The sequence below is a fragment of the Pipistrellus hanaki genome (assembly GCF_964339955.1).
Source record: "Pipistrellus hanaki genome assembly, chromosome: 11".
Lineage (NCBI taxonomy): Eukaryota > Metazoa > Chordata > Mammalia > Chiroptera > Vespertilionidae > Pipistrellus > Pipistrellus hanaki.
The window spans coordinates 14371858-14386335 of NC_140513.1; the positions used below are offsets into that span (position 1 = coordinate 14371858).

At 43.2% G+C, this 14478-nt stretch overlaps 1 protein-coding gene across 2 annotated transcripts in view; it reads left to right on the plus strand.

The window, feature by feature from the left end:
• MRRF (mitochondrial ribosome recycling factor) overlaps nucleotides 1-12843 on the plus strand; it is a 39898-nt gene extending 27055 nt beyond the window's left edge. For both annotated transcript variants that reach the window (XM_084899265.1, XM_084899266.1), the window contains exons 6-7: nucleotides 5014-5173; nucleotides 12348-12843. In XM_084899265.1, coding sequence (XP_084755391.1) covers nucleotides 5014-5173; nucleotides 12348-12425 — 238 coding nt within the window. In that variant the 3' untranslated portion in view covers nucleotides 12426-12843. The remainder of the gene's footprint in view (nucleotides 1-5013; nucleotides 5174-12347) is intronic.
• Nucleotides 12844-14478: the final 1635 nt, after the last annotated feature.

The window sequence follows — 14478 nt, forward strand, 5'->3', positions numbered from 1 at the left end:
AGATCTCAAAAAGTCATCTTACTGAAGCATAGATTGTTTGCCCTACCCTTTTTCTGTTGATAAAAACTTTCATGAGGAAACTCTTCATTATTTGAAGATGCCTCAATGGTTGCCAAAACATAAACAACAATTGCAACAAAAGCAGCCAACAGTTTCTGATTGTTTATTCTCCACCAAGCCTTGTAGTGTATATGTTCCATGTATTATCTCATCGAATTCTCACAATAACTCAGAACGGTAGGTTTGTTTTTGTTTATTTGTTTTCAATTTCTATTTCCAGATGAGACATCAGAATTCAGAGAGTTTAGCCCTGGCTGGTATGGCTTCATTGGTGGGGCATCATCCCATGCACCGAAAGATTGCCCGTGGTTTCCCTGTCAGGGCACATGCCTACGTTGTGGGCTCCATCCCCAGTAGGGGGCATGCAGGAGGCAGCCAATTGATGTTTCACTTTCACATCGATGTATCCCTGTCCCTCTCCCTTCCTCCCTCTCTTAAAAAAAAAAAGAAAAAAGAAAGAAAGAAAAAGAAAAAAAATCTATCAAAATGATTTTAATCACCTCAGAGTTTAAATAGCTTGCTTAAAGTTAGTCGGCCAGAAAGTGGGGGCCCAGACGTGCAGGGCAGTCAGGGTGGAGCTAAGCTTCTAGGCCACACCCTCCCTTGGTGCCTTTTCCCTCAGTAACTGGAATAGCCTTCTTTTTATCAGTTCTATATGCCGTGATTTTCTTTGAAACCAGAATTTTATGGCTAAAAACCTTAAAAGCTTTGGCCTCCAGAACAAATTGGACTCCGATTGCACCATTTGAAGTCTCATGCCCTCCTGCCATTATATTTCTCCCTGTGCTTCTGCCTGAAATGCCCTCTCCTTTCTTCTGCAGCTGACAAATTACTCTGAATCTCCTGGGCATTTTCCAAATCTCCAGACAGTATGCATGCTCCCTCCACAGAAGGTCCGTCCCTCTGACCCAGCAGCAGTCATCCTCTTTCTCAGTAGTGGTTGACAGTTGTCCCCACCACTGCACTGAGCCTCCGAGGAGGTGGCCCGGGCCTGCCTCTGCTCCGGAGCTCCTCGGCCTGGCCCAGGTCTGGCACGGAGCACAGGGGGCTCTGCCGGTGCCTGAACCAGCGCATGCCAGGCGCAGAGAGGCTGCTCGGATGAACTGGCTGAGTTCAGGAGCCTGGAATACAAACCAGGGTGTACTCAGAATCCACGAATGTGAGATGCAGACAATCGGATGTATTAATCACTGGTTTGGAAAGGCATTAACATATTTCCATAATATAGTATGTTTCTTTTCTAAAACAGATGTGCCCTCGTTTCATGAGAAAGTAATTAAGTGTGTTTGATTAAAACATTCATAATGCTATCATTTACTCAAGGCTACTATATGCTGCTTTCTTTAGTGGTGCTTTATACGTGTGATTGCTCTCCCAGTCACCTTAAGATATTAAGGTGTTTTTACTATTTCCACCTTAGAAATGAGGAAACTGAGGCTCAGAGAGAAGTGAGTCGCTGGCCCAAGCACAAGTCAGCTTCTGGATGGGAATGAAACAGATCGGTCTGACTTCAGAGCCACTGCCTTTCCATCACCCTCACTGCCTCTGACCTTGTATTTTAGATACCTTCCAGCTCAACACCCCAAGCTCAGCCCTGCCAATGGGGTGCCCCCTCTTCTTCCTTCCCTTTTCCCCTCCTCACTGAGCTCCCTTCTCCATTTCCTTATATTATTTGCATCCTAAAACTGAAATATTTTTTCCAGTGTCAATAATTGGATACTATTGTGTGGAAACTGGTGTTAACAGTGTGGTAATGTCACATTTATATTAATAAAAAAGGCACTTAGTAAGGCTAAATTACATATATTGTGATTTGGTTTTCTTTATATTGCCTTTTGCTCTTAAGATTTTTTGAGCCCCAATTTATATATTTTTTAATGTATGGTATTTTCCCCTTCATGTAAAATATTGTAAATAAAACAATATAGTGAAGAGGAAGTTGATTAAATAATTTTTTTTATTAAAGATTTTCTAAGCAGTAGGATACCTATTTCAAATTATATATGAAATATACGATTGAGATACTTCTTGTTAGGGAAGTTTGAGAGGTTTCTTACAGACTTAGATTCATTTATTTTCTGCCCTCCTAGTATTTCAGCAGGATTAAGTTTTTTGAATCAGTGGATCAAGTTTTAATTTTCCTGTTCCTTCCTTATACCGACATATGCTTTGGCAGAACAAAAAAGAGACCTAAACATGTCATCATGATTTTCGTTCAATGAATTAAAAACCATAAAAGTAACAAGATCTGATCCAAATCCCTAAACTCCTGACATGGTGGTTTTGTCCTTTTCAGTCCCAAGCTTCATATTACTGGCTTTGAAAAGCTTTCTGCCTGGGAGCAGAGTCATGGCAGCAGTGCCGAATTTATGTGAAATAGAGTACAAGGGGGGCAGCATGGAGCAGTGGGAAGAATCAGGGCCAGAAAGACCTGGGTTTGAGTCCCAGTTCTGCCACTCAAGCCTACCGGCAAGTCACTCGACCTCTGCACCTCAGTTTCCTCCGGACAGCATGGGGGTTTGAGAATCTAGTTCTAAGAGCTGTTGTGAGGATTGGTAAGGTAATATACTTAAAGTACTCATCTGTCATAGAGGGGCTTAATGTAGTAATCAGAATCATTTTTATTTTGAGACTACCTTCAATTAGCTGAATCCAGAAGGATTTCTTTATAACACAGCTGTCTACTTTGTAGTGTATCTTTCTAAAAAAAATTTTCAGTTTTCTTCTCATTCCATCAGGGAAAAAATACCAGGTGGATACCACTAAGTCTTTACCACATGCTTGCCACTGTTTCCCACGGAGCATGTATCCAGAACTTGGGATTGTCCTTACTGAGCAAGAACTGCATTGATTTGAGGGTCAGGAACCATATGCCACGGATGTCCACTTCGGGACGCAGAGGGCAGAGGAATTTTGTCGTACTAAGACCATTGACTTCTGAGACAGGATAGACTAGGTTTGGTTTTGTGTAAGATACTTAACATTCCTTTGGGTCTCATTTTTTAATCTGTAAAATGGAGTTCATGATCTTACAAGGCCCTTCCTGATAGGAATTTCTGGTCTCTCTTCTTGTCGCTCTCCTTTGTTATCTGCACTCCAGTCAATTCCTCAAATAAAACTTGGTCTCTGTAGCTCGGAGCCTTCCTACCTGCTCTTTCTTCCTCCTGGAAGTCTCCCTTTGCCATGCTAGTGTTGGCAACTTGTTCTCGTCCTTCAGATCCTAGTGTGGTATGTTAGTCAGAATAGGATGGGCTGTGCTGTAATAACAAGCAACCCCTAGATCTCCATGGCTTACACAACAGAAATGTATGCTCATGCTGTATGATGAGCACTCTTCATCACAGTCACTCTGGGAACTAAGCTGATGGATAGTCATGTGCCACGTGTATTGTGGCCAGCAGAAGCTAATGTGGTGGAACACACCCTGGCTCTTAAAGCTCCTGCCCTGTGGTGATGCCCATAATCTCTCTCACATTTCATTGGCCAAAGCAAGTTGTACAGCTACTCTGAGTGGCTGGGGAAACGCAAGGAGTAGGAACTAGAATGCTAGTGAAAAGACGTCACGACCACCACATTAATAAATTATTTCTCTAGGAAGGTCTTCCCTTAACAAGGACAGAAGCTTTTAAGTTAGTTTCTTTTGGGCTCTAACACCTGATGCTTTCCCATGTCCCTGTCCACAGTACTTCCCACACCATGTTGTTAATTTCTCACTATTGACCTCTCTCCCCAGCTAAGCTCCTTAGGAGCAAGACAAAATGTTCATCATTTTGTCCTCAGTGCCCAGCACTGGTTTTGATAGGTATTGGGCCCTTGATCTGTACAGGACAAAGACATGAAGGCAGGACAAACATGACGGATTACTCTGCTGCCGGGATGTTGAGATGATTAATGTAACAGGATTAATAATAATTGCCTCATAGAGTTGTTGTAAGGATCACCATATAAAGAGACTGTCCTGGTGGTTTATAGCAGGCCCTCCATGTGCTCCTTGTTGTTGTTATGATGAGATGTTGGCAGTAAAAGTAACTAACATTCATTAGCATTTATAATATGCCAGACGCTCTCCTGGGTCCTTATGGAAGCTGACTGGTGCGTTGGTTCTCTTATGTTACGTTGGGACTCTCGTTTCTCGGTCAGTTTTGAGGTGACTCACAAGTCATTTGCTATAATAGTCAAGATTCTAAAGATTGCTACTTATTTGTTCTGGATGAATTAGAGATTTAGAGATGATGCTGTTTCTGTAGTATCGTTATTCATTTGCTTCGCTTTCTTTTAAAAAAATGTTTTATTGATTTTTTTTTTTTTTTTTTTTTTTTTTTTTTTTTTTTATAGAGAGGAAGGGAGAGGGATAGAGAGTTAGAAACATCAATGAGAGAGAAACATCGATCAGCTGACTCCTGCACACCTCCCATTGGGGATGTGCCCGCAACCAAGGTACATGCCCCTGACCGGAATTGAACCTGGGACTCCTCAGTCCGCAGGCCGATGTTCTATCCACTGAGCCAAACCAGTTAGGGCGCATCGCTTTCTTTAGTGGGAGAGAAGGGGATGGAGTTATCGCCAACTGTTGCTTCCTTTTATTGAGCAGTTAAAATGTGCCCAGGTCAGGAGCCAACACTGTACAGGCATCATCTCGTGATCTTCACCTCACTGCCTAAAACAGGCACTGACAAGTCCCCGTATAAAGACAGGAACGCTGAGGAGAATAAGTCCTACACCTCTTGTAAGTGGCATGGCTAGGATTTGCCCCTCAGATTCCTAGACTCCTTGGCTCATGCTTTTAAGCAGAACTCTTACTGGCTCTTCTCAGCGAACTCACCAGGAGCTTTACCTGACCCTGAGCATCCCCATGGGCGTGCCAGGATGTGAAGCTCATCCGCCGGCAGAGAGTGAGGTTACAAACTGTTGAGCTAACAGACAGTGTGATGTTACATTTTTCTCTTTTATCAGAGTAACCAGGGAGCACAGGGAAATGCTGGCAAAACTTGCCAAACAGAACACCAACAAGGCCAAAGACTCTTTACGGAAGGTTCGTACCAACGCAATGAATAAGCTGAAGAAATCAAAGGACAAGACCTCGGAGGACACCATTCGACTCATAGAAAAGCAGGTACTGTTCCCAGCAGATGTAACGCCTCTGTATGTGATCCAGGCATTCACTTGTTCATGTCTAACGTGAGGAAAATGAAAATAAAATGCAGCACCCTGGTCCTTCATTGCTGTGATTTTCGTTGACTGGGTCTCTGTCCTAGGCCTCGCCCTGTGCTGGGCCCTGGGAATAGGGAGGAGGAGATCTGCTGACCTTTCACTGCATGCCAGGCTGCCAAACTCTTTCCATCAATTCATTTATCCTTGTCACTACAAAGCTGTGAGGGGTAGGCAGCAAGGAAACAGGTCCAAGGAAGCTGAATGAATGGCTTGCCCAAAGTCATACTGCTGGTAAAAGATAGAAATGGAATCCAAAGACAGGTAGACTGACTACAGAGCCTATATACATTGTTGCTCTCTTGTCCCAGTTTGGTGGTCTGGGTGCTGAGAAGTGAGAACTTAACAGTGTTCTTGGTGTGCCTAGTGGTGGCACTTACACCTGTCACTGGAAAAAAAGGAGAACATATATAATACTTTCAGTCATAAAGGTAAAAATAAAAAAAAAGAAAGAAATCTGCCCTGGCTGGTTTGGGTCAGTGGATAGAGCATCAGCCTGCGGACTAAAGGGGCCCAGGTTCCATTCTGGTCTAAGGGCACATGCCTAGGTTGCTGGCTCAGTACCTAGTAGGCGTACAGGGGGCAGCCAATCAATGATTCTCATCATTGAAGTTTCTATCTCTCCCTCTCCCTCTATGAAATCAATAAAAATATATTAAAGAAAGAAAGAAATCTAACCAGGACATGACAGTGGCCTGACCTGTGTGGTATAAGTGGAATTAAGTTAGGAAGATGAACTTACCAGTATTTAGGAGATAGAATTTATAATGTTGAGTGTACTATAAAGTGCTCGCCCAAAGCCACCTGGACCACAATAAAAGCATTAGTTAGTAAGCTTTTGAGCAGGATTCGGACCAAGAGGGAAGGGGTGGAAGGCAGGACACCTGAGGAGGCCATACATGGACTGCCTGCTCCCCTTCTGGGCCAGCTAGTCACAGGCCAGGCCAGACGGTCACCCAGGGGAGAATTTTATGTGAATTTTTGGGCCCTGCTCCTGAATTTTGATTCAGCAGGTCTTCCCAGGAATGTGTATTTTTAAAAAGTTCCCTAGGTGATTCTGCAAAAGCAGACAAGGTGTGGCAGGGCACCTGAGTTTAAAAGGGATTGTTTGTTCTGCAGTTGGTGTCCTGTGGCCTTGGGAAGTAACAGGCTCCTCCGTGGTTTTCTTCTGTAACAAGGGATTTGTAATTCTTGCCCTGAGGGTGGCCCTGGGGCTGCTAGAAGCACCATTACCTGACACCCAGACCCTCAAACTCCCTGCTTGCCATCCCTGGACTCCCCTCTCTCCCTGCATCAGCTGACAGTTCAGAGCTAGCTGTCTCCCTGAGCCCTGATCAGTCCTGGGAGAGCCAGGCCTGGCCCCACAGAGCCAGCTCCTTGTCCATCTCCCCGGGCTTTCATCTCTACAGCTGACACTTGGCCCCGTGGTTGCTTCCTGGTGATAAGTCTTCACTCAGGACCAGAGCCCGTGCTCCTTGCAAAAGAGAATGATGGATAACCAGCTCTCCTGATGAAACCCGTTTGACAAAGACCTTGCTGGAAGCCTTCAGTCCTTGGCACGTGGCTTCTCACCTTCCTCTTCAGATTAGATATTTTATTCAGTGCTTGTTACTGTACATCATTTTTCAAAGTGCAAGTAACTTTATTCATTTTTTCTGATACTAAACCAATCCATGTTTCGTGTAAACTTTTTTAAAATTAAGAAGTGAAATTTCATCACCAAGAGATGACCATTATTAACATTAAAATTATCGCTGTAAGCATTTATGTAATATTACACGAAAAAAGATCCTACTATATATTTATTTCACAACAATTTTTATTTCTAATATACTATCAATTAAATATTAGTTCTTATTGATAAAAACTTATTCAAAGTCAATAAGAAAATAGGAGACAATTTTGTACACACTTCATTTTGTTTTTTTCCTAACAGAAGGCACCAATCTTCAGTTTTTCGTGTGTGTTTTTATTTAAGTTAAACAGGCGGGGACTGATAGTTGCTTTATCAGGTAGTTTTAAAAATATATTTGTTTACTTTGTTCCTGATTATCAAAGTATTGTAGAAAATGCAGAGTGTTCAGAAGACTGCTTTTAAACATGGGGAAAAATTCACCCATAAATCCCACATTGCAGGAACAACTGCTCTTAATATTTTGGAATTTCTCTCCCCCTCCCCCTTTTTTAAACTACATAGTTTTAAACATGATTGAGAACATGTACTGTACGTACAATTTGTATACAGCTTTTTATTTTCTGTTTGGCATTAAAACCATTAGCATTTTCTTGTGTCTTAAAAATCTTTTTATAAACAGACATTTCTAATGGTTGCAAAACAGTCTGTGGTCATACCACAATTCACTTCCATAAGCCCTGTTGTTGGACATTTAGTTTGTTTAAACGTTTTTGTTATTTTAAGTAAGGTTGCAGTGCATATTTTTATACACACATCTTTGTTGCGATGATTTCTGTAGGATACAGTCCCAAGTGTGGGATTACAGCGCAAAGGGAATGTATGTTTTAAGGTTCTTGGTACACAGTGCCATGGGTTTTTAGAATATGTGTATTTAATTTTTTTTTTTTTTTTTTTTGCCTTTTCTGATCCCTAATATTTGAACCTAGAATTTTTAATGTGAGCTTAAAATGTTGCTTATGTTAGGAATGTTGCTTTTACTTCCACACTCCATTGGCAAGATTACGTTATTCTTTGTGTAAAGCCATACAGTTTTTCTAGAGGATTGTATGGCAGTCTATACCAAAATCCATACATTTCTGATTCACTGACTTGGGAATTTATCTAAAATTGTCAAAAATCTTATCTTTTTTGTTGTTGTTGTTTAAAGTATTACATATAGTAGTACATATATCTCTTTTTTTTCCCCATTGACCTTCCGCCAGCCTCCCCTACCCCCTGTCACATGCCCAAAAATCTTATCTATTAAAGTGTGTGTTGATTATGTAAACTGGAAACTGTCTAAATTTCTAACCGTGGGAAAATAAGTTGTTTTACATCCTTAACTGGAATCTACATATAGCAACAATTATAAAAATATTTTACAGATGTGTTTTTGGAATTTATTTTTTGAAGGTAGATTACATAACAGTATTATAATATTTTGTTTTTATAATGAAGAGTTTCAAGTACATAAAAAGATTGGCAGTTTATTCACTTAAATGCTAATGGTGGTTATTTCAGGTGATGAGATTATAAACAATTTTAATTTTATACTTTGAGATTTTCTTAATTATTAAAAAAATTTCCAAATGTCTTCTGAGGTCATATTTCTCAAAATTGTATCATAAAAATGTTTTGTCTTCGGTCTTTAAGAAGGAAATGATTCTATGGTGGGTTCTTTCCCTGCAGTCATGTCCCCTCCACCCCGCACGCCCCCCCCCCCCCCAACGCTGCCCCTCCATCCCTGCCCCCAGCTCAGGCCAGCTCTGCTGAAGAAGGCCCAGGGTCTCCCAGCCGGGCTCTGACATCTGTCAGCCTGCTGTTTCACCTTCGCTGCAGTTTGCTGTAAATGGGCCTGCTGAACATTAAAGCACTTGGCAGAAACCACCAGTAAATCTGGCCAAGATCCTTTCACTGCTGCCTTTTTCTGAGAAACGGAACTGCTCTGAAGTGACGCTGGGTGCTAGTGGGACTGAAGGAAGGAAAGGCTCCTAGCAGACGGGCAGCAGGCGGGACTGAGTGAGGCGGTGGGAGCGGCTCCCAGTGGCACCCAGGCCTCAGGGAGCCTGCCCCCGGTGTACTGTGTGCTCCTGCCTCCCTCTTCCTCTCTACCTTGCATTTTCCTGAACTTGTAGGGAGCAGATGTGATGGTGATGGTGATGGTGATGCTGCTGATGCTGATGGTGGTATAATCTTCGTGAGGCAGCACACGGAATGGAAAGGGCTCCGGCTGTGCAGTCACAACGGCTCTTGGGCTTGTCAGCTCCAGGCCAGCACATGGCTTCACCTTTCTGAGCCTCTGGTTCCTCATTGTAAGCCTCTCACGGGATGGTTAAGAGGACCAAATCCCACAGCTGCTTAAAAGTGGCGAGTACCGTTGCTTGTCCTCAGTAATTCTCTGCCTATTTGCTCTCCCATGTCTCTCTCCTCACCCGGGACTGGGATTGACTGTTTTATGAGACTAGTGGTTCTGCCTGGAAGGAGGCAGGACTAGGCCCGGGGCAGTGGTCTCTGCGGGGGGCTGAGTTCTTGGCTCAGTCTCATTACCGACTTGATGTGATTCAGCTCGGGTTAGTTAACATTTTACGCCTTGGTTTAGTCTTCTGTAAATAGAAATAATACCTGTGCCACCTGCCTCAGAGAGGTTATGTGAGGTTGTTGGATTTGAATGAAGTAACAGAGAACAAAACACTTTTGTATACTTTAAACTACTATGCAATCGTCAGGTGAAATAATTAACATTCATAATGCATTCAAGGGAGATGAGTATGGTATTTCATACGTTTTGAAGATTATGTGAAATAACGTGTCAACTTTTTAGTCCATAGTCAGGCATGTAGTGAGTGGGAAGTGTTGGTATCCTGTCGTTGTTGTTAATCCTCATTATTTTAGGAAGTCTGATGGAGATGGAGGAGATGAACTTGCAGGCAGACTGTCCCTAAGGGCGCTCTGTGCCTATAATGTGGTAGAAAGTTAGTAAATATTTTCATTAATTAATTAATTTGAAAAGATGTCAGGAAGTGACAGTACAAATCAGAGTAACACAAGCAGCATTTGCATAGCAAATAACCAATTTAAAACATGCTTGCATATTCATGACTTTGTTTAACCCTCCCAACTACGCTCTAGGGAAGGGACCAGCACCCCATTGAATAGATGAGGAAACTGAAACTCAAACGGGGAAAGGACGTGTGCCTGGTCACCATGCTGAGAATTTAACCCAGAGCCCACATTATCACATCGTCCCCCTACGTGTGTGTGTGTGTGTGTGTGTGTGTGTGTGTGTCTCCCCCGTCTCCATCTCTGTCCCCAAACGCCATTTTCCAGAGAAGGCTTGCAGCGCTGTTCCTGGCTGCCCGGGGCTGCCAGCCTGCACGTGCTGGCGTGCTGCTGGGCACCACACCATGCCCCATGCAAGGCAAGCTGCTCAGGTGGGGGCAGAAGAAGCATTTCCAGGGTTTGCAGCACCCGAGTGAGGAGGGACCAAGCAGCCATTCTGAGCTCTCCCAGCAGCCCCAGGAGCTTTGCTTTTCAGCTAAAAAATGTGCAGTTGTTGCTATGGTGAGAGCCTGGCTGGCTATGCCTGGGGCCCATTGCTCCAAATCCTTTTTCGGTTCTACCCTTTCCAGTGCATTTATTTTGCAATTCCTGGCCAAGGCCTGTGGTCTGCAAATAAAGATGTCAAATAGCCACTGTGCTTCTGAACACAGATCCTGAGCACTGTGTACCCCTCAGAGCTTCCTGCCGAGGCTTCCTGCCTTAGGTCCCTTTAAGACCCGGGAGGGAGACTGCAGCACCTACCAAATTGTACTGTGTTTTTCATTCTGAGGGAGGATGGGTTTATTGCAGAAAATACAGAAAAGCACAGAGAACTTCAATAATTATTCATTTAGTAACTACTTCCTGAGCACTTGCCAGTGCTGGGGATGTGACAGATGCCACATGAATAATATATCAGCTATCTTCCCATCACTGGAAGATAATCACTATTAATATTTTGACAGCTTTCCTCCCAATTTTAAAAAAATATGCATAATTTTGAACATTTGAGATTGTTTCTGCTTTGTATACATATACACAATTTCATATCCTGGTTTTTCTTTAATTCAGGGGTAACATAAGTATGTTTCTATGATATTGTAAGTAATATCTTTAAGCATTCTTTTTTCATGTTTACAAAAGCAATCCATGCTTGTTATAAAATAGTTAAAATTCATACGTTTCAGAAATATATACTGGAATCTTATTCGTATTTATACCCTCTTATAAGAAATGGATCCTCTTAACCTGTTTTTGTTGTTGTTCATTCCTTACCTGAGGACATTTTTTTCCCATTGATTTTTTTTTTTAGAGAGTGGAAGGAAGGTAGGAGATGGAGGGGAGAGAGAGAAGCATCGATGTGAGAGAGATACATTGATTCATTGCCTCCTGCACATTCCCTGACCAGGGCCAGGTAAGGAACCTGCAACCTAGGTACATGCCCTTGACCAGAATGGAACCCGAGACCTTATGGTCCCTGGGTCTACGCTCTTAACCTCTGAGCAAACCAGCCAAGGCTTACCCCTTTTGAATTTTTATATGTATCCAACTAACCCATTCTTTCACTTTGGATTTTCTGATTTTTCATTATTAAAAACAAAGCTTAGATAAATATCTTTGTTTAAGAACTTTTTTTTTAGATCCTACTCATGTGGTAATTTTCCCATTGAGAGAATTTGGGGTTAAAAATGGTATGAACATTTGCATCAATTTGAATCCCTATTGATGATATGTGACCTTATCCATTTCACCATAGCTTCTTGGCATTGAATATTGTAATTAAAAACCACAACATCAAATTTTGTTAACTCTGATGACTGAATTATGTCTTGTTTGAATTTCCATTTCTTCAGTGTCTATTGAATTTTCCATGTTTGTTAACCAGATGTACTTCATCTTTTTTCAAGACGTTTTTCTGCTTAACTATTGGGATCTTAATATTCTTCTTATCAACTAGTGTGAGGGCTTTATATAGTAGAATGTCTGAGTGCAGGAAATTCTAGAAGTTCCTTAAGGGACGGGTATGACTGGCTTCTCTGTTCCCTATGAAATTAGTTAAGAATTTGGAATCAGACTACCCAGGATTCACTTTTGTCATTGCTACTTTCTAGTTGTGTATCCTGAGCAGGTTATCTAACTGCCTCAGTTCCCTCACCTGTGAAGTGGGGGTAATAATGGGGTACCTGTTAGGAATCAGAAAGGGTGTGTACATCAAGTTTTAGTAGAGTGCCTGACTGGGACTCAATGGACATGAGCTTATGTCACCATTATTATTTCCCAGATAACCTTATCAGAGTTCTGGAATGTTTCTCCCCGCCCTCTTCCAGCCCCTGTGACCAGGCTGTCCCATTTCGTGTTTTTGCAGATCAGCCAGATGGCCGACGACACCGTTGCAGAGCTGGACAAGCATCTGGCAGTGAAGACCAAAGAACTCCTCGGATGAACGTCCACGGGGCCAGTTTCCAGTGACCCACCTGGTGGCAGATTGGCATCTCTGTACCCGTCCACACGGAAGGCCGACACCCTGTGCTCATCAGTCCTTGTGAGGCCCAGCTTCCAGAGGGACAGCCAGACCTGTCCAATCTCTCCCTCCAGCCCCGTCGCCCCGTTCTGCTCTGGGCCTCCTGGCAGGGGTGGCCCTTTGGAGAATGTCTGCTGCTGCCCAGAGACCAGGGCCACCGGCAGGCTGACCGCTGACTAGTCCTCATCTCAGAGCCTCCTTCCCAAATAATTAGCCCAGCCCTGTCCCCAAATTTCGACTTTGCTTGGTCTGATGTGGGCCTTCACTTGTGACTGGATACTTTTGCTAGAGGCCTATTTTCACCAAGTAATAAAATCAAATTAAATTGAGAGAATAATAACCTGAAAGGAAATGATAGAGTTCGTGTGGAAGAATGATTTCTAAGGAGCTGGTGTGTGTAAAGCAGCCAGACAATACTTCTCCCTCACACATGCTCTTTACTCTCCCCGACCTTTCCCCCACTCCTCACCGGCCGCTCCTATGCCTGCTTCCTTCTCAGCGGGGCTGGCACTTCCTTGGAAGCCTTCTTTCCCCCAGCTGAGGGCCCCTAATATTGGCTCGCACAGCACTATTGTTCTCACCTGAACCTTAGCTGTTCTCTTTGATAATCAGTCTGTGTATCTTCAGGATTTGACATAATGCCTGGAACCAATAGGCACTCAAATGTGTTGTGAATTAATTGCATGTAATACTTGCACAACAAATGCTGGCTTCTTTTCCTTCCTTCCCACTCTTAACACTTTCATTCCATCACCGTGTTCTGTCCTCAGTATTTATTTACTATGAGGTACCTTTCCCCCAGGGTCTGCCTGTTAGTGACAGACGAGCGATTTTTTGTGGCTCATCTTTGGGTACTGGATTAAGTTAGTTTTCCCCTCCCCGATAATTTTTCTTTTAATCGTTCACTTGTTTGTTCATTCATTCATTCATTCATTCATTCATAATATATCCATGATGAGCTAAATACAGTTCTAGGCAATATTTTAAAAATATATTTTTATTGATTTCATAGAGGAAGGGAGAGGGAGAGAGAGAGAGATAAACATCAATGATTAGAGAGAACCATTGATTGGTTGCCTCCTACACGCCCCTCATTGGGGATCAAGCCTGAAACCCAGGCATGTGCTCCAACTGGGAATCGAACCGTGATCTCCTGGTTTATAGGTCGATGCTCAGCCACTGAAACATGCCCATCAGTTGTGTGTCAGGTACAGCGCCATATGCTGGGAATACAATAATGGGCTCGATGCGGCACCCATCTTTGAGTAACTGACCTGCTATTTTAATGTCATGGGTGGGAGGTAGGAAGTTCATCCCAGTTCTGTCAGATGTCTGTCTTTAGAAGGGCACCCACTTTGGCAGCAGCAGGGACCAGCCACACTCCGAGCAGCGTCAGCTTCTCCACTGTCTGACTCCTTGGGGTCCCTTTGCCCTCTGCTTGCCCTGGTGGAGCACTAGGTCAGCATCAGGTCAAAGGTGAAAGAAGCTGACTCATGTCCTGCCCTGCTTACCTGACTTCTGCTTACCCTGTTCTCCAGCCCCAAGTAGCCATCCCACAACTAGAAGTCCACTCAAGGAAGAACAGGGTCGGAAAGAGCTATCGGGGAGCCTTTTTTGGGGTAAGCCGCATAGCAAGGGCTTTGCAACAGTCTTTCGTGAGTGGCCGAAATCCCCCACTCACTGCAAATGTGCTTCTCAAAGATGCAGGATTTTTTAATAAACAGAGGAAATGATAAATTATGTTGTAATTCCACTCCAAAGGCATTTGGTTCTTAACAGCCAAATCCTCTGTAGTCTTTAAATAAACAAAAACTTATTTGGTGAACAGACGGGGGGGGAAATTGAAAGATTTTCTGTACTTGGGTTCCACATGTCAACAATTTCTCTCCTGTGTGTATGTTGGCCAAAGCCGAATATCATGATAAATGAAGAAAGGAAAACCTCAGGCCCAGGCCCGTTAGACAGCTCAGCAAAT